Source organism: Ptychodera flava, chromosome 14 (genome assembly GCF_041260155.1).
Source record: "Ptychodera flava strain L36383 chromosome 14, AS_Pfla_20210202, whole genome shotgun sequence".
NCBI lineage: Eukaryota > Metazoa > Hemichordata > Enteropneusta > Ptychoderidae > Ptychodera > Ptychodera flava.
Window position 1 is genome coordinate 39,775,965 of NC_091941.1, and position 20,710 is coordinate 39,796,674.

Consider the following 20,710-nt stretch of genomic DNA (forward strand, 5'->3'; position numbering starts at 1 on the left):
CATTTACAGCTAAATAATGGATTCGTGTGAGGTTAAAATGAGCATTACCAATATTGCATATCATCGAGAACGAGATAACCTTGCATATAGTCCATGTACACAGATTGTGAGCGTTTAGATGATTCATCTTGTCGGTTGGAGACCATGGAAGGAAGGACTACAAATGTATAGTGCAATTGGAAATGCCAGGGTTGTTCTATTAACTGTTTTCAGTGTGCCAGAGGTGATCTTGGAAAGCTAGTTTCTATTCAAAGTCACCCTTCTCAGTATTTTACGTTGTCGAGAGATTGAGATGCGACTCGTTGATCGAGACGTGATTATGCCGTAGAGATATAATATATGACCAATAGAAAGGATATTACTTTGTGATGCAGTTTGGACTCAGTCATACAAATTGCGAAACATAGCTACGATTCAACGAATGAAAGTCAATCCATTAAAGGATATTTGACCATACTATATCCAACGAACGATATCAAAAAGACAATACAGAACACAGGTATGAAGTCGGATATAAATCTTTGTCATGTAAGCGTTTTACTGTCAGTGAATTTCGTACTACATCATTTCATTGAAAACTGTCTATTCACGATTGTCAATCATACTCTTCAACACATCTGAAACAATTTGAAATCATTGATTGATGTTGTAAGTTAAATGCCCATTCGAAAAGCAAAGATCGTAAAATACATCGGAAGTAATATAATATCACAGCCCCAATTGATACAAATTATTTCTTGATGGGATACGGTTCAAGGTTAACTGTCACCTGTTCCAATTTGCCACAGTTACCATGGAAAGAGAAAATTTAACCTATCACAGATTTAAGCGGGTGGCCGCTTTTTACAAACAACGCCCCCAGATGGGCATTTTGAATACCAAGGAACGCCCTTTGACCGTATATGGGCATATTTAGATTACAGGTGACTGTATACCTTTAAGGTAGTTCGTGAATCGAAAGAATTGGAAGAATTAATCTTTTGCTCAAACTTTCCACGAGGAAACTTTCGACCAAATCAAGAATAAAAAATCTGGGGTTATCGTGCAAAGTTTGGTACCACAGAAATAAATTTAACAATGGTTAGTCTATGGGGAAATTGATTTTTTGATTTTCAATTAAGATGCTGAAAATTTTATTTTAACGTAGAGCTTCAAGACGTTTCCACACAAGTGATAGACTAGAAAAGTATTGTAAAATTTGCAGAGTCCGAAAATAGTCCTCGAGGCGCATTCATGCTTTAACAAAGGCCATGAAGCATACAGAGTGTCAAATGAAAAATGTTTAATGAAAAGAAACTAGATAACGAACGAAGTAAATACTGGATATTAAAATTACTACTAAAAGGCTTGTGAATAAGTAAGGAAAATGAACAAAATGACATAATTGTTGGTCCAACAAAAAGAGTCTATAAATTGACAGACGTGTTCCCTAGGAAACTGCATTGATTAAGACGAAGTCCTCTATAAGCTTATACATATATAGCAAATGAGCCAACTGCCAGGGATCGGCATCAGTATGCCGTCTCTGCTAACAGCCCCAGTGTGAGGGTTCACCAAGGATTCTAACATAGTAGTACGCAACTAGGATATGATAAAAATATATGTAGATACAAATAGCTGGAAATTCCCAAAATTAGAATTGAATAAGCAATATGTACAGAGACGAATGGCTTAACACTCAGTCTCACAACTAGGATGTTTCCAAGGTTGCCGTTACATACTCATCAGCAGAATTTTATCGTTTCCAAGGAGATAAATGTCACCCGGCCCGTCACCGGCAATAGACAAACTAACATTTTACACTGGAGATGGATTCATGCACTTCAAAATCAGGGAATGTACCAGTGGTCTCCAACAGATCCCACAATTAGCAGACGACAAGCGACCTGGAAACATGAGGGTTTTTACAACATGTGGTCTCGTAAGCCTGTCAAAAACTGTCCTCTGGTCACATGAAGGAAACATCGTCAGCAAATAAAAGTGACACTAAACAATAAACTGCCAGTCACCAACAGATATGTCTTAAACGAAAATTGAAAACTTGGTTGGACTTATTAAAACTGCAAAAATGAAGTTCACACTAAAATCACAATAATGCAATCAGGCAGAGAATAGTAAGCATTCATTCCAATCTGTTCATTTTGGTGCTTGCATTCTACGTACTCATTAGCATTGGCAATTCGAATTACAGCGTTAACGTTGGAGGCAACTAACGAAATGTATCATTTTACACCAATCGTCGACAAAGTATGATTAAAGAATATAAAGTATATGTATTCTGAATGTTTGTTTTTTGGTTTTCCTAGCCTGGATCTGTTGCCAGAAATTAAAGCAAGAAATCATAAAACATATCTGTTCTCTATGACAAACAAACAGTAATCTGACATCATGTGCATATCATGTGCTACAATTTAGAAATTAATCTTTACATAGTTTTATGTTCGTCGTCGTTCATATAGTAGGTTAACTCACAGACCCTCGAGAAACAATTTCTCGAGGGCCTATGGATAACTATAGCAGACATGCTTTGAAAGTTAAATATCCCTTGGTAAAGAGGGAGTAAAAATGGCAAGCATAAGAAGGAATATAAATTCATTCATTGAACATTGATGCAACCAGTCTATTTATGGAAATAACAATTTAAATTAAACGGTAAATTACGGTGAGACTGTCGGGTGCACCGAATGTAAACTATTATATAGTCAATACACAAGTCAATACCCTTAGCAAATAATTGTTGTTCATCTTGACAACTTTGAACGTTACTGGACTATATCCAATCAGCGAAAACCTACCAAGTATATTGATTACTGTAAAAGCTGTAAGTGCGCCACATGAATGAACTGAAAACTTATAGCCGCGATAAATATAAAGGAACGCCTAATCTTATTTGATAGAGGTGAAAACCAAAAATACTTTTGATAGAAAATAGAAATATGCGCGGCAAATATTTGACGGGGGGTGGGGGTGGGTCAGTAACATGACGTCGATATTGTATGTGGCATTTTAAGTCATTTTCGAGAGTGTCTTCATATTCCATAACCTCAGACATGACTTTCTTCTTCATGACTTTGCAGTGTTTCTCCTGATTCGTCTATGCCGTTCATACTTGCTCTTGGCGTTACCGCTGTGTTGGAGTGACGTTGTGGATTTCCGTGGGAATCAATCGAAGACATTGAACTTTGGTTCTCTTTTGCCCTCGTAAACTGTCCTTCAGAAAGACTAATGTTTTCATCACCCTGGTTGAACTGATCACTGATCAATGTTGAAGTTAGAGGAGATCCGTTAATGTTGTCTACTGATTGTGTTCGACTCTCCGATAAACTGCCGTTCGAAGCACCGCCGTTTCTCAGGCGACTAACTTCAGTTTCGTTGACGGTCGACGTGACAAGTTGTGGACTCACCGGTTCGTGTAGTCCATTTTCATCGGGTGATGGCGCCCCATTCGGCGTCAACAAAGGCTTGGTGCTAGGGTTTGTGACTTCAAGCAGGTGGCTGATGTTACCAGCTCGGCGACGATATAGTATTCGCGCTAAAATCATGATAATGAACATCTCTACAATGATCAACAAGTTGTAAAGCACTGCGACAGAATAAAACAAGAGATGTTACAGAATAGATATTAATCTCTGTGAGATAACAATAGATGTTTTAACAGCAAATGACTTTCCAAACGTACACTCTGGTATTCATAGAGGTCGTCAAGTATTTCTTTAAAATATTCGAAATCGACGAGCAGATTAAATATTATATCGGAATCGAACAAGTCAAGAGATTTAGCTACATCTCATAAAACTGTTTTTTGCAATCTACAAAGATCATTGTGTGACGTAGGTCTTGACAAAACGCCGACCATTTTGAGTTTGTATACGCACACATTTACCAGTATTGTAATTTGTTTGCAATACGACCAAATACAGCGTCATGTTTCTGCTACACAAATGTGATAAGCACGACTGCATTTTCATATTTCATGCTGATTTTCAGATACGTTTTCTGAAATAGCACATGCTCGATTGCGAACCTACACTATACTCGTTCCCGGCATGTTTGACATTTTCTTATTTAGTTTGTGAACTCTTGTTCATTCCAAGCTTTGTAGAAGACAAAAGTCACTTACTGTTGGCCCGTGTGTAGGTAGACATTGGTTGCCGACATCCGACAACACCGATGCTGACGATAAAGCTGAGCACCAAGTGTTGAACGTTGGTCAAAATCAAGGTCGTCTGCATGATCATGAACTTTGGAGTTATACTGTAATCTGCCAGGACGTCTTTAGAAATTCGGAATAACATGTTTAGGAAGAATACGGCGATGATAGTTGAAACAAAAGTTATTCCATTGAGTATGGTATAGATGCCACCGCGTGTTGATAACTGTCGGTGGAAATACAAAGATTCACGTTGAGGGAACGAATTAAATGAGTGCTGTATGCTACAAACTGTTCAAAAAGTGTCCATAAAAATGACTCGCTAACAGTATACCTAGTAAAATGATAACAACAAAACCAAAAAACATCGAATTTTACGGGAGTATTAACAACGTTACGCTGGTATTTAAGACAGACGAGGAGAGACTTAAGGAAAGATGGACAGACAAATGGCGAGACAAACTATCTTACCTCTCCCATTTCAAATTTGCCGTCACTCCATAACACCGACGATAAAAACAATTCAGCCGGACGAATCAACGCAACTTGCAATACACCGCGTTTTATCCAAATCAAAGTATTCCTGAATAATTTACAAAAAAACAAAACAAAATGAATCGTACACATACAAGAATGAACCTTTGTCAGCGCCAATTTCCTTGACGGGTAACTCTATATGTCAAGAAATTGAAATGTATCCCTGCCTGCTATAGACTATATCAAAGTGTATCCCTGCCTTCTATAGACTATCTCCAAGTGTACTCCATGCCTTCTATAGATTATATCAAAGTGTATCCCTGCCTTCTATAGATTATATCAAAGTGTATCCCTGCCTTCTATAGATCATATCAAAGTGTATCCCTGCCTTCTATAGACTATATCAAAGTGTATCCCTGCCTTCTATCAACTATATCAAGTGTATTCCTGCCCTCTATAGACTATATCAAAGTGTATCCCTGCCTTCTATCAACTATATCAAAGTGTATCCCTGCCTTCTATAGACTAGATCAAAGTGTATCCCTGCCTTCTATAAATTATATCAAAGTGTATCCCTGCCTTCTATAGATAATATCAGAGTGTATCCCTGCCTTCTATAGACTATATCAAAGTGTATCCCTGCCTTCTATAGACTATATCAACTATAGACTATATCAAAGTGTAGTACTTGACGCAAATGCATAGCAATACACAATCTGAATGATACACAGTACGCGTTGGCAGTTTGCTGGTCTATTAAAATAAAACTCCTTTTTATGAAAGGTTCCTTACTAAGATATTTGTATAACAATGCTCTTCGAAATTAAAAACTGTAATTTACTGTTATTTGGTAGACCCTAATAGTGAATGAATAAAAAGAATAATTTTATGGCAAAAAATAGGCCGTGAGAGCTAGTCGGCAATAGCAAGGTTTCAGGGAAATATAGTCGAAAGAATTTGATGAAGTCAATACACTTACTCAGTGAGTTCAATCCAAGGTAGGCATTTACAGCAGCAAAGATAGGGAGGCATGGCAAGATGAAATTTGTTTCCCTTGTGCACTTCAATGATAGCCAATCTACCTCCGTAATAGTCCAATATTAACAACATGAATTGGTACAGAGCGACCGAAAGATACCTAAAATAAATATAGATCAAAGTTATTGACGCATTAAAGTATTGGACCCATAGGGTTAAACCAAAATAGGGCCTTTGACTGTAGAAATATTCAATCTATTAAAACATTAATGGACATAATACCTGTCTTTGATTTGATTGCGCGAACAACGTTCATGTTCTGGTTATTTATGGTTGAATTAATAATGAAAATACAACAATCCTTGAAAGCTGATGAAAAATCAATAAATGTGTTTGTCTTTAGATTGTTTGATTCGGTATTTTTTTACCTATGTTTGAACAAGTCAAAGTAACAGGTCAAGCTTGGAACGACAAAATAGTTTAAATTCCTTCGAAGAGAGTGCACCCATAGACGACACGCAACGTTAGACTTAAAACTGATATAAAATGGACGATCACTGTAACTTCTGAAAGTATTTCCGGGTTTTTTTGTTCTAAAAATAAATGAGGTATCTTCTTCTTCCTATAGTGTTTTCAATTACGATGCATTGGCTTTTCAAACATGACACACAAGGTGCACTGTGCCATATCATTGTCGTCAAATTAATTCTGTTCTCAAACTCTACACGTGTTCAGGCTGTCATACGTTGGACACTAGGTGTTTTGATACTATTTTGGTACAACAAACTGTACTGTAGAAACAAAACAAAATTATGGAGCACACATCAAGTGTTATAGCTCATACAGAGTTGTAAAGGCTGTTCCTCGCGGTATCAATTTGTTGCCGCTGTACAAAGATTTTACGCTTTTGGCGCCATATCAGAAACAAGAAAGACGTGTTAAATAACTTACAATGAGGAGTAGATCAAACAGACGAAGAATGCTCGTGGTACGAACAGCGCTATCAGCGATACGAATGAAATTACCTGTAATAATAAATCATATCATTGGTGTAAGTTTTGGAGAGGTTAAGTAGAAATGGATCTTATCATACAACAAAGAAATGCTGCCCTCACTTATCTGATATCTAAGTCAACATGTTTGATTAAGTCTGTTTGAATGAAAGTATTGACAGATTTATACAAACACAAATAGATGACCACTTTTATTGGCAAATGTTCCAAGTTAATGACTAGTATAAAATCAATCAAACCATTGGAAGAATGGCGTAGTCGTGTTACATGTCTGAGCAACCTAGTATACTGTTGGCAATTCTAAAATCAAGTCAGAAGATGACAACACAATGGATGACACTGATATAAGTGATAGAACAAATGCAAAACACGCTTCATGAACTGAGAAATCAAGGAAATCGGTGAATATTGTAAATACAGAAAAAATATGTTCCCCAACCTTAAATTATTTGAAAGAATTTAAAGTCATCTATTGTTTTCTGTCTTATGTGTGAATTCGAGCTTTTATAGAAATACTTTGTTGTATAGATGAAAGAATCATTTGCGAATTATTGAAATTGAAGTTTCTGTGGCTCTTCAAACAATACATTTTATCAGAATGAAAATGATGATAAAGAAGAAGTAGGTGGTTTTTGTTGTTGTTGTTGTTGTTGTTGTTGTTGTTGTTGTTGTTGTTGTTAATGATGGTGGTGATGGTGGTGGTTGATAATGAGAAGAACTATGAAAATCACTAGTCATCATTGTTATTGTTGTTGTCGTTGTTGATGATGATAATAATGATGACTATGATGAGTAGCTTGCCAGTGAATAGGGCAGTAAAAACTTAAGTGCAGCAAAATTCAGATAAATTTGACGTTGATATACACAATTTCGTATAAACCTGACCAGTAATCAAGGTTACTTAGTTTATTTCTAACTTTAGTCCTGTTTTATTCATAAATTTACCTTGAAATTTGATGTAAGAATGACGATGTGCCGAGATATCAACAAAAATGTGATCTAAGATAATCTGTTTGGGTTACACTCATCGAACGATTTCTGAGCGATTCCAAATTTTAGCCAAAGTTCAAAGAGTTTCATTCGAGTTATTCAAAGAAACTATCCTAAACCAATGTTACTGGTATATATGCTAGTATATGGTATAAATGAACCCAAGAACATATTTTTAAATTTAAATTATTTAATCATTGACTAAGGCGACTCAGTAAAGACCACAATGGATGAATTGAGTTAGTTTGTCGATTGTTTACAAAGCATCAATTGTAATATGATAGCAAACGTACCGGAAAAGTGCCGATGACCCACGTCACCCGGGTTCGACGCTTTGGAAAGGGTACCATTTTGTGCATATATCGAAATATTTCAAGGAATATGATGAACGTAGCGATGGTTAACAAGGTCATAATAGCAAGTATTATGAATAGAAGACCAGGCAGGTTGATCGCTGGAAAAGAAAAGAGTTCAAATCAGATTAAGTTAGTAAGATGAACTACCTTGTTTGCAATTATTGTCTGACGTCTGAAGCTGAATAATATTAATATGTCAGGGAGATTTGTTATAGTCACTAAAACCTCCATGTCATGCTTCATAACTTGAATGATGACCTGAATAAAAAGCTTATTAAAATTTGAAAGTCATAGAAATGTTGAGGCAATCTTAACAACAGCATTTTGGACACCATTTTCATAATGTATTCTATTTAGAATAAATTCTCGTGGGATCGACAGTTGAGAAGTTTTGATGACAGCATCAAAACTTGATTGAACAGTAAGAATCATGCTGATATCGTATTCCTTTACTTTCTTATTCACAGAGATGTCCTGATCTACAGGCTGAGAATGTGACTGTAGTTTTCAGTTCCAAGATTATTACCGATGTCTTTATCCTTCACAATAGTTCGGTAGCCTTGTCTGTAGGAATCATTTCTTGTTCGTATGCCACCAACTTAAATATTCCTGAACTTGATAACAGATCTTGTCAACCAACGAAGACGGATAATATTATCAAGTGCGATAAACCAGATGTCGTAATAACGCCCTCATCGATAGATATGATTAACATGGTATTTGAGTTACACTTAGTAGAAGCTATCATGAAACAAGTTAAATCACGGTCATGTGGCAAAATGGTATATATAGGCCTATTAGATTAAATAAGCTGATAAACTTTTGAAAAGAGAACTCTGACTTTTGAAGTTAGATTCATTATTCTGACGATAAAAGAGGAAACTGTTTAACTTTTACATTACAACTCTAAGGACGGTTTAGGAACTTGATATCAAACTAACCTGCATAGTATTCATCTGTGTAAGGTTCGTCATGGCTACAGTTACGTCCAGAATCTGAATCTGAATCTGATGTTTGTGATTGGTTTATACTGTACATTACTGCAGACACCACTGATTTCAAAGTTGTCGCCGTTGTTCCACTGCTCGTCTGGCTTTCCATCTTAATACAAAGCTTTTACTATCCAGGTACAATATGGATTACACCCTGCTGGTATCAGGTAGAGGACAAATTCAAATCAATCCGATTCAGGGAAGAGAAGCATCATTCATTTAATAAGAACTACTCCTGTTTTTGTACAATTATTACACAATTACTAAAACTCTCTGCAAAGCTATCATGATGCAGCTGTACACAACATCAGGACTTTGGTGTCAGTGATATAAACTCTTATTAATGTGGGTTGATTTACTACCAACTGATAACAATGGCCACACACTGGGTCTTCCATACAGACGCAATACATTTGGGTGTGACACCTGCAGGTGACACCATATACTTAATTGTTCACATAGTTTCCACAACACAGGTCTTATTAATCCTATTTGCCATACGTAATGAAAGAAGCGTCGGCGATACAGCCCTAACCTGGTGTGACAGACATGTCGTCACTTCTGAACACAAGTAGTGCATGGTACGCCATGAAAGGTGAACATGCAGAAACTGAGGACATATCAAAATGTCCTCAGAAGGTCCTAGGTACAAATATAAATTCAACAGACACTACTTTGCGGTACTATCAGTATTTATAATACTTACTTGAAATAATCTCTTATTGGTCTGGTCTGTTATGATGATAAAATGTATGTGTGAGGCCGGGACAGTAGCCTCCACAAACCCAATTATAAAGTGTTTTAATACTTTGTTGTATCGACAATCTTTGGGTGTAACAGAATGTTAGTGATAAAGATCTTACCTCATTGAAGTCTCTGACAAATCACCATGTCACCGAAATTCAATGGACGTTTTTTTCTGTTTTTGCTTTCAAATGAACACCACGTATCTCAGGTAATTTCGTCGGTAAGCACTACTGGAGTGGGTAGGGTGAGTTATGTCTGTACACAGGGTCATCTTCAACAAATACCCGGGTTTCTAATTACAGGTTTCAGGGACATGACCTCTGCATCGACAGAGCAGCTGACCCGTTTTAACCTGCAATTCTCATCACGAATATTGTAAGTAACCATCATAAGGTACCGTTCAGTTTTTACGGCCGGGGGGGCCGGCAAATCCAGGGGGGGGTCATCAAAATTTTGGAATCCGCAAAGGGGGGGTCATCGCTTTTTCACTGGTAAGAAAGGGGGGGTCACCACATTTTCATAAACATAATACCAACAATAAAGGTCACTTTATGCCATTGCCATGATCGACCCTCTTTACCGGCGGGCCGCCTTCGGCGGCCCACTACAATAAATATACATTATGTATTACCCATGACCCTCTTAACAGGCAGACGCCTTTGGCGGCCCACTCCAATTAGGTTTACTTCATGCAATGGCCATGATCACCCTCTTTACCGGCGGGCCGCCTGTGGCGGCCCACTCCAATAAATTGATTTATGTAATACCCCACGGCAATCTTAATGGCCGTGCGCCTTCAGCAGCCCTGTCCAGTAAGTCTACTTTATGCAATAGCCATGATCCACCCTCTTTACGGTGGTACCGGTGGCCCACTAGAATAAAGTTGACTTTACGTAATGGCCCATGACCCTCTTAACCGGAGGGCTGCCTTTGGCGAACCACTCCAATAAGGTTTACTTTATACAATGTCCATGGACATGAGTTGTCTATTGAAATGAAGTTAAAAATTGCCTTACAGTCGTCCTAATTAACAGATGTTTCAATGGATGTAGCTGAGAAGTTTGTGCACTGGCATCTCTGCTACACGAATAAAGTGCGCGGCGTACCGGAGTTCAAATCCAAACCATGCGGGTAAATTTGACGCATGGGTTTTAGTTATTTTTAAGCGGGGGGGGGGGGGGTCATCAATTTTTTTCGTCTGACAAAGGGGGGTCATCTTTTTTTCACGAAAAATGCAGGGGGGGTCTATATTTTTTGAACACCGGCGACAAGATTTTGCCGGGCCCCCCCCCCCAGCCGTAAAAACTGAACGCTCCCTAAGTTACACATTTACAAAGAGTTCCGCGGAACTCTGAAGTTGCAAGCAATACGTGATAAACGGTCACACGTATTTACACCGGCCGCTTCACAGACCACCGTGTCAATCGTTTCCAAGCGATATGAGCGAAACAATAATGGTATGCTTTCGACAGAACAGAGATTATGTAGAGGGACAGAAATGTGAAAATAAATTTAACATTATGAAAGATTTTTCCGTTCGCGGAAATCTCTCTCTCTCTCTCTCTCTCTCTCTCTCTCTCTCTCTCTCTCTCTCTCTCTCTCTCTTCCGGCCGAAATATTGAGATAGTTTCGAATCAATCGAAAGGTCAGAGAAGATTGGGGGATTTCAAGTGAGAAACAAACAAACAAAAACAAATGGTGTAAATGTAACTCGGAGTGCGATTTTATTGAACACTACATGAACTAAAATAATACAAGTAAAAGAACGCCATACAAACATCGTAAATAGTGTAGAGACACTAAGTGATACTGGGTTACTCACGACAATGTGTATGTAAAGACCCGCTCATTTATTTTGAGTTTCGCTCATTTTGTGTTTGCTTTAATCAGTGTGGTAAACGTTTGATTGAAACATTTTTAGGGTCTATAGTGTTGAATGTAGGAAAAACTATCGCACACACGCTCTTAAAACGTTATTTTAGATTAGTTTTCTTTTGAATCGAACCTTAACAATGATTAAATGTACAAAACCTAAAATAGATGAGCGAGTGTCAATTATGAAAGTCCATTCAACTACTTCACAGTTCTCAGTTTTGGTTCGTCGCACATCTTGTTGTAGAATCTTTCATTGGAATAACTCTGACGACTATATAACCTACGTAATAATTCCATCCATGTATTAGAATTTTGTGTCACTTTTTGGAGATCAACTCAAACTGTTTCACAAAAATTGAAGCATAAGGTCTATTTGCCGCACAAAAAATAATATCAACGAAATTCCCCTATCAATTTTTCATATTTTTGAGTATTTTGGTCAAGCTATGGCAAGCATGAACATTAAACTTTTTTCAGGTAGATATCGAAGTAACAGCAAAACGAAAGGCGATAATCGAATCGAAACGGATGGGTCATCAATTGCCCCCATATCGTCAAGTTTTAGCGAAATCTTCCGTGCTGAATTATCAAAATTAAAGAATAGCGAGTAGTTTTCACGAATAAGGTGATATCCAGTCGTCAGTGAAAAAAATGTCGATAGATTGTTGATTTCATTCGTTACACAGGCATTTCATTCAATTTAATTCATTCATCGGAAATGAAATGTATTCATAAAGCTGGTCTTATTTAGCTCAACCTATCACAACAAAATTAACAAACGCTACAGGAACAAAACAAAAACAGCAAACATCAATAACTTCAAGGCTTAAACATAAATACTCAATGACCTAAAATAATTACGGCTTGTCACGTACTTTATTGGCCAAACTGAATACAAATAAGATTAAATTAAGCATATGTATGCAAGTTTCTATAAAGTATTCTGTCAATACAATGGGTAAAAAGAAGCGTAGCCTGTTATCGGGGATTTGATTGATGTGTTCAGACTATCTATGGATTTGTCCTCCATTGATTTTTTTTTCAATAGAATCACGTTAATCTCATATGACTTACTTATGAATAAAAATATTAAATTCTACGGTGTCCTCGATGAAATAAAATTACATTAAGAGTACTGCCAGCTAGGGTAAAGAACTCTATTTCGATTACACCAAAATGTCATAACGAAATGTTATACATAAATTCATAACGAAAGTGTAACGAAATGTTTGCTCGAAATGCATGTCTTTTTATACGCTCTATGTCTGGTTGTAATCTGCAGACACTCACCTCTAAATATTGCTAGATTATTCAAATGAAATATGTGCGTCTGTTTTCGACGAATCTTCGACATATGATATCATTTGAATCATGAAGATTAGCTTATTTTTTCCATTTTATTCTGTATGAGCAGTTTGTTGCGGATGGGTGTTTCATACCAAAAGGAAAACAGTCCGACCTTTAAAATGAAAAGGAATCACTACAAATTTGTATAAAATAGAAAAGACTAAGCTAAAGAAACACTAACAGAATTATCCGATAATGTGTACTCAAAAAGCTTAGCCTTCCCATCCAAACATTCACTTTTCTTCCCAGTGGTGACGTTGTTATTGGGAACTTGACTTTCCCTTTTCTTTGCTGTTTCTAGATCGTCATCCCTGGCAACTTTTTGTGTCAGTTTCAGTGACGGTCTTGAGATGAGATAGTTTAGATTTCCGGTTCTTGTACGGAACAGAAAACGAGCAGCTATGGACATCAGAAACATCTCGATAATGATAAGAAAGTTGAACAAAACTGAAAAAAAATGAAAAAATATTTATTGGAATAAAACTACTTGATGTGTGAAGTGTCCTGTGGAAAACAATTCAGTATCTAATCACTTTTGAGTTTCTTCTGTAACCGTAGTATTTAATAGTTGTTATCGTCCTATACACATATGGTTGGACTGATTGATTGATTATATAATTGATTATACAGATTAACGGGCAAACCCACTAACAGATTTGCGAAACAAGAAATAACAAGATCACAAGACAAATACAAAAGATAACTACAAAAAATAGCACATTGTCCCATAAAATAAAAAAAATCACACAAATCAAGAAACAATGCTATTAAAATGAGTTGATAAAATAGTTTTAAAACTATACAGCGTAGAACAATATCTATATTACATTTGGAAGAGATATCATTGAAAACATTGAATCTGGGCACTGTCGAGAATTTTCTACAATTAAGTAAATTTCTACAGGGGCATAAAAACAAATTTGATTTAAAATAGTGGGTGAATCATGAGTGAATGGATTATTTTGTATAAAAAACAAAAATCGAGAGTAATTCCTCTATTGTTAAGCTGTGAACATTGAGTTTGCGACAAATGTATTTGCACTTTGTTCAATTTTGTCTGACAGGCCCTGCTGGTGGGGTGACCACACAACAGAGCCGTACTCTAGAATAGATCTTGCATAAACAAAATACAGAGACAAAAATCGCTGATATGTCATTGGATGGCTGGCAAAGACGCTTAATAAAACCGAGAGATTTGAAGGCTCTGGAAACAATTTTGTTAATAATGAAAATAGTAATTGAGATTCGAAGTGAAGTAAATGCCCAGATCCTTGGAGTAATCAATAGAGGAGATGATTCTTAAGTGTAAAACTGATAAATTTATATTAACTGATATTAGTTACACATTGAGAAAATTTGTCAAGATCGTGCTGTAACATGTCACAGTGAGCGAAGGATGAAATGGTACGATAAAGCATCGTCGGCATACAAGCTGAGCTTTGCAGAAATATCTGACAGTGAGATACAACATGCATACACTGTTTATGCAACAGAAAAATGTAACTTGTGGTTTAGAGTTCGTACTTCGAAATTTATTGAGTGGCCAAATAAAACCAGGAAAGATTAAGTAATCTACATAAACAATACAACACAAGTAATGAATAGATTTGGACAAATCATTGTGGAACTGGAAATCTGTTTTAGTGCTTTTTTCCTGTTAATCCCATCTTTCTTAAAAGAAGCTTTCCATGTTATCAGAATACCGAAGATTTAAAATCGTTATTATGATTAGCGAATTCGGTTGAAGTCGCATTTGACTTTTTAATCTTTTAAAAGTGAAATTTCAATTACTAAAATGCTGTAGTTGTTAAACAAAGGATATTTTATTTTTTACAACTTTTAAGACGACAGAAGAAATGAATTACAAAAATGGCGACATGGCGAAAACCAAGGAAGATTTGCCAATGCATATACTTACAATTAGCCCTTGTTTTACTGCTGAATGGGTCACTACACTTTATTACATTCGTTGAAACAAGGATACCGAGAAATGCATTCTGGATATTACCAAGTAACAACGTAATTTGAACGGATAGAAACTTTGGTCTCAGTCGGAATTCTTTCAGTAAAGTCAACGAAACTTTGTATATTGCCTGAAGTCCATACATTGCCAGTACAGTTGAGACAATTAATATCGTGTTCAAGTAAACGTAGGCTTCGTCGAAGGCTATCTGTGTGTGTAAACAGATATAGGTGACTGCATTAGTGTACTATCATGCCCTCATGCGACAAGAATAGACATGTTAGCTCTGCAAAACTAAGAATGAATTAGATATAGATACGAGTCGCGCTCTGTAAACTGTTTGAGTTAGTAGATCAATAACGTGAAAGTAGAGGCTAACTAATTGTTTATTAGGAATTTCAAATAATGTAAACGTTTGCAAAACCAAGGAGTTAAAGAGTTTGATCTGTGTCATACGAATGAAATTGAAAGCATAATATAACGATTTTAGTACCAAAAAGGTAAGCCTGAATCATCTTGATCGCAATGCTTTGCCAAGTTTGTTTAGTTTTTGCATTTTATTTTCAGTATACACTTACCAAGCCAGGTTTATATCGACCATCTGTCCACAGAACGGTGGCAATAAATCGTACAATTGGTCCAACTAAAGCTGTCTGAAATACCAACCGCTTCATGATCCGAAGGAAACGTCTAAGAAAAACATACATCGTGAGGCATTAACCTCATGAAATTTCAGACGTCGAACCAAAATGTTCCAAGCCATGCTGCATGCAAATAAATGTATGGAGATTGCCGACAAATACTGTCAAATGATGGTATCTCGCGTTCAATAAGTTGCTTCAAGTCGGATAATCGATTGTCATAAAACACTACAGATTAATTTCTTTCTCTGATAGTCACACACACACACACATACACACACACAGACACACACACACACATACACATATACACACAGATTACGCTGCCCTTCGTTCGTATTATCCTTTTGACTATTCCGAAGTCTTTCTGAATTCGGAATCAAAGCAATTCCGCTGAATTCAATGTTGTTGTATTCTTATTCAAATTCATTATTTAAAGAGAGAAACTAAATATTTACTTTGAAACTTTGACTTTCGGTAAACAACAGACACAACAGCACAGCAGAGGCGGAAATGCGATGGAGGACGTGTCTTCTGATAAGAGTACAATTGCCGCATCAAAACCTCCATAATAATCAAATATTAGCAGAACAAAGCAGTAGAGCGTTACTGACAAGTACCTGTAAAGCACAAACACAATATGTAATTGTCACAAAATTCCCTGCCAAACCAACATGAAATAGTAGTATGAACTTTCAAAGCGAAAAGCAAATAAATAGATGTTAGATGTTCCGTCGTCACTGCGACATTCAATATCAAGGAAAAACTTTCAAGTCGATGGCAAGTTCACCTAGACAAGGCTTTCTAATCTGTTGACATACAGTCTTTTGATAAACCTATGATACGACTTTGCAAGCACACTATAGCTACAAAGCATAACTGATTGAGTTCGAAGCACGGGCTACATCAACTTGTGTGAATTTTTTCAATTTGTTGGTATTCATTTGAGAACTTCGACATCATAAACCATTGGCGTTATAATTCACATAATTGTAGCAACTCTTATCTACATAGACATACTCACAGTGATGAATGGATCGTAGCAATGAAGTGTGCTCGTGGTACGTATATCGCCAGCAATGACGTTAATGAGTATGCCTGCGGGTACAAGATATCATTGCTATGAGATGACGTGTACATGGTGATAAGAGACTATTTAAACAATGTGTTTTACATGTTTTGCCAACAATATCAATCTCGTCGATATGTTTACATCAGTTCCTATGTTATCATGATGAAACGGATTTTCAGTACTAGAACTGGCCGCTGTCTGCAGATACTGGGATATCTTCAACAGTCACTATTTGTTGTTCCCTTCATTGACGATGGATAAAGTACATTTGAATACATGCTAAAGTTACAAAGGAAATTTAAATGACCCGGCTGGCAATAATTTTAAAGAGATGTGGTGATTGTAGGTGACATTAAAGCATTTTTGGAACAACAATCACTGAATTCGAAGAAAGTGGACGATTTCTACACGGTCACAAATCTTGAATGCTCAAGATATTATGTCTATGTTGTTTCCACAATAAAATTCCTGTATAACTGAGCGTTGTACGTAACAAAATCGCGCATTACCGGGAAGAGTCCGATGATCCACGTGACCTGCATTTTCCGCCGAGTTGATGGTAATGTCTTCTGTATAAAAATGACTGATTCCAAGAAAATAACCAGGGTAACGATGGACAAGATACTGGTTATGACCAATAGAGCTATTGATGCTGCTGTCATATCTGGCAATCAGAAATTAAACATAAAGATGAGTCCTTTTATGAATATTGAAACCACTGAGAGCAGTTATGACGGAGATAGATTTTTTTGATTCCTTAATCCATAATATTGTTGTGTCCGTGTCAGCCACAGAGGTCATGTTAAAAATGATCCATCAACACATTTATTGCAAGGAAGGTTACAAACTGTCGGTATTAACCCTTTGATAACCATACTGTGGTATATCCCTGTTGTTTTTAATTGAAAGTATGGACCAATACACTGCGAAATAGGGATGAAAAGGTTAAATTACTCTCTGTTAACATTTCTCAATTATGCATCCATTCATATCACTTCAATATAGTATCTCGTAAAAGATGAGGGCAACACTGTGTATAGTTTATGTACGCTGTGCATGAGTCACGTGGGAGAGGTTTTGAGCGGGGGAATTTCCTTATCTTATGACGCATGCGTAGTAAAGAGGTATAGTCAAACAAGAGGTCGCTAAGGTCGAGCGGAAAGTGCATTTGGTCACCATGATATTTTAATCCCCAGTCACATTGAAAAGTCTACAGTGATTTACTTCCATATCCAAAATGATATGCCAAACTGTCAATAGTTTTCAATGAGGAAGCCATAATGTTATTTCTTATCATTTTCGCAGTCCATATTTTTACGAAAACGAGAAAAGCAATTAATTTTATGAGAGTTCAACACAGTGCTAAATATTGTGTGAACGACCCACAACTGACCTATAACTCTGGGACAAAAATAGATCCCCGTGCAACAGAATTTACACGTTTACATGTATCTCTGTAGACAATGCACGGAACTATTCAGCTGTGACCAGTTTTGTTTACATAATATGTGAAAGTTGAACGTTTCTCTCTACTTATATGAACAGCTTTCTACGGAGTGAAAGAATTCATGAACTGTCCTGGCGAAATGGGGGTAACCTTTAGCAAACATCCAAACATTTAACGCAAATTCGCATAATACCTGAAACAGATGCTGTGAAAAAAAACATATTTTCAGTGTTAATTCCATGCCTTCAATAAAACAGATATGGTGCAACAGATTGGAGCTTCAACGAGACTTAAAACGTTTGAACTGTCTGAAATCCGATTCATTTGCGGCTTGAAGGAACGCAATTATATTGTGTTTTTTGTGTGGATGATTTTTAAAGTTTCGTCCGTCTTTTCTGTGATTTGTTTGAGTAAACGTTATTTTAAGTTCTGTTCGAAAAGTGTTTTTATCCACGGACATCGCATCGTTCGTGGTAAATTATGTGACAGCTGTTTGGTTGAAACCAAAACATGAATTTTATGATTGCGAACAACATTGTCGCAACACATGTAACGGTGTAGCTTTTTATCTTCATGGTATAAACCACATGACATATGATATATTGTGGAAGTAATTGTCTGGTGTCAAGTCAGAAGATTGTCTCGCCATGCCTGAGCCTTTTCTCGAGTGTTCCACAGGCTCTCGAACATCGTCTAGATAGGTTATCCGAGACGAGGCCTGGCGTTATATTGCATATTGACATTATTATAGGTTACTGTTAATACTAATGTCACCGAGCTAGTTTATAGTGCCAATACGCACTAAACTTTAGGCCTCGCCTCTAATAACTTATTTTAATGGGCAATGTTTCAGGGGCCTGTGTATGGTCCCAGGAAATACTGGCCCTGAATTCCATAAGGAGACACAAGCCCCCAGTGTATAGCAGTACTTTCCATTGTAAAACGTCACTGTTCATCCGTACCTATACTGCCCAGGCATTAATCTTTTCATTATTTACTTTCAAACTGCCCAAAGAAACTGTGTCTAAACCGTTGTACAATAAACTGAATGAGATCAATCGATATTCTTTGATGTCCCAAGTAATGCTTGCATGTGTTGTCATACTCACTTGGGAAAAATTGGTATGTGTAAGGGTCACCAATGGAACAGCCACCACTTTCACTGGAGTTGATTGAAGATGTGTTCCCCAGTTGGTCTCCCATTGCGGTAGTCTTAGCAGAAATACACACAGATATACCACATCAATTATTGTAGGAATGATAAATCTATGATAACAAAATGGCAGTACTCCGACGTAACGTTTGCGCTGCACGCAGCACAATGTGATCATGCAACAATGGTGTATCTGGTACAAACGTACCACCAGGCGTGAAAGCAAAACGTGTTTGTCTGCAAACAACAATATCCCCCGCGCTACGTACACAACGCATTCATCGAAAGTAAATGGGCGGTCCAAAGTTCCTTTCTGAAGAAAAGACGCATTAGAGCAACATTTATGCGAAGCTGTTTTAAGCAGTCAAGGGACCAGGATTGCACATGTGAAGGTTTGAATATTTTGACGTATTAAACTTTCTATTTGAATACCCCAAGTAAATACTCTGGAAATATACGAACATGTAATGGTCGACGTATGATATACATGCCGTTTGTCTTGATATGAATGATGTAATGATGGACACAGAGTGAATATGTAAATTAGGTTGATCGACCCTTGTACTTTCGATAAAATCGTCAGACATGCAGTGGATGACAAGTAGCTGAAATATCTTTCGATTTCGTATCTCGTGCTCAATAATGTGTTTAATCTAAACAACTAAAACATTGGCACCGAAAATATGTTCAATTGCAGTCTCTACACATTGCTTCCTGTCAAAGAATTGAAATAGTTTAGTATGATATATTACACGACATTTATATAATTCCTGTTTTTTTACAATAGCAGCTATGTGATAGTAACAGTGTATTTATGTATGCATGTGGAGTTTTTGTCGTAATTGTTGCCAAAGTAACTAAATGAGCATAATTTTCGTCAGGGATCGTGGTTTAAGGGGGACAAGAAAACTTGCAAGGGTCCAAGCGGACTGTGAAAATGTTTTATGAACAGGGACACCTTTATATTTTTACACCAAGTAAATTAGACATAAACCGTACCTTACAGCAGAAGGTATTAGTTTTCGTGTCGCGATTGTCCGGTGAAAATTTCTAAATCAGAGAATTAAACTGTCACGTCATTTCAACTTCAGAGGTGTCACTTGCCTCGGCAACAACTATTGGCTGCGTTGTGAAATTCTTCATCTTGCTGCGACCAGATGTTTTGGTTTCGCTGTTCGTTTGGTTTGCTTTCGCTGTTGGTTTAAAGATATCATTGAGGCTATTCAAATCAGTGAAACATGCTTGACACCAGTAATCATTTTGGAACTAACTTTACACTAATCGCAAACATAACACCGATATTAGATGGTTTCGCCTTTGATTGTGTATTATGCCTGGAGCCTGAGGACTTCAAATCTATTTGTGTCTACAAAGAGGTCCTGAAATTAAATGAGATGATGTGACAACATAAAGATATTTTCTGTCAAGGCCCTGCTATAAATTTTATCCCCCTTGTCCTTTGTAAATGGTACGACTGTTTGTCTTTCAAGACTTGTATGATTTCTAAAT

The 20,710-nt window shown here is 36.9% G+C and overlaps 2 protein-coding genes across 3 annotated transcripts; both read right to left on the bottom strand.

Annotated features, from left to right (window-relative positions):
• Nucleotides 1–1,267: 1,267 nt before the first annotated feature.
• On the bottom strand, nt 1,268–10,001 carry LOC139150478 (organic solute transporter subunit alpha-like). Of its 2 annotated transcripts, none has more exons than XM_070722867.1 (8): nt 9,820–10,001; nt 8,906–9,113; nt 7,902–8,062; nt 6,557–6,630; nt 5,607–5,765; nt 4,622–4,733; nt 4,121–4,376; nt 1,268–3,583 (listed from the first exon to the last, which is right to left on the bottom strand). In XM_070722867.1, the coding sequence occupies exons 2-8, from the start codon at nt 9,063–9,065 to the stop codon at nt 3,045–3,047; spliced, it is 1,461 nt and encodes a 486-aa protein (XP_070578968.1). In that variant the 5' UTR covers nt 9,066–9,113; nt 9,820–10,001; the 3' UTR covers nt 1,268–3,044. The 2 variants fall into 2 exon arrangements, with proteins under 2 accessions (XP_070578968.1, XP_070578969.1); XM_070722868.1 differs by having other exon boundaries at nt 8,906–9,110; nt 9,820–9,972.
• A 2,070-nt stretch (nt 10,002–12,071) lies between these two features.
• Nucleotides 12,072–19,516, bottom strand: LOC139150479 (organic solute transporter subunit alpha-like). Its single transcript, XM_070722869.1, has 7 exons — nt 19,158–19,516; nt 17,111–17,265; nt 16,554–16,627; nt 15,988–16,149; nt 15,467–15,578; nt 14,844–15,096; nt 12,072–13,372 (listed from the first exon to the last, which is right to left on the bottom strand). Exons 1-7 carry the CDS (start codon nt 19,249–19,251, stop codon nt 13,086–13,088), a joined length of 1,137 nt encoding a protein of 378 aa, XP_070578970.1. The 5' UTR covers nt 19,252–19,516; the 3' UTR covers nt 12,072–13,085.
• Nucleotides 19,517–20,710: the final 1,194 nt, after the last annotated feature.

Coding starts and splice junctions, on each gene's coding strand:
- LOC139150478 (XM_070722867.1), bottom strand. CDS start 9,065: ATGGAAAGCCAGACGAGCAGTGGAACAACGGCGACAACTTTGAAATCA. Junction 5,766..6,556: donor TGTTTGATCTACTCCTCATT/GTAAGTTATTTA, acceptor TATTTATTTTAG/GTATCTTTCGGTCGCTCTGT. Junction 4,377..4,621: donor GCAAATTTGAAATGGGAGAG/GTAAGATAGTTT, acceptor TTCCACCGACAG/TTATCAACACGCGGTGGCAT.
- LOC139150479 (XM_070722869.1), bottom strand. CDS start 19,251: ATGGGAGACCAACTGGGGAACACATCTTCAATCAACTCCAGTGAAAGT. Junction 16,150..16,553: donor GCTACGATCCATTCATCACT/GTGAGTATGTCT, acceptor TGTGCTTTACAG/GTACTTGTCAGTAACGCTCT. Junction 13,373..14,843: donor CAGTAAAACAAGGGCTAATT/GTAAGTATATGC, acceptor ATTTTTTTTCAG/TTTTGTTCAACTTTCTTATC.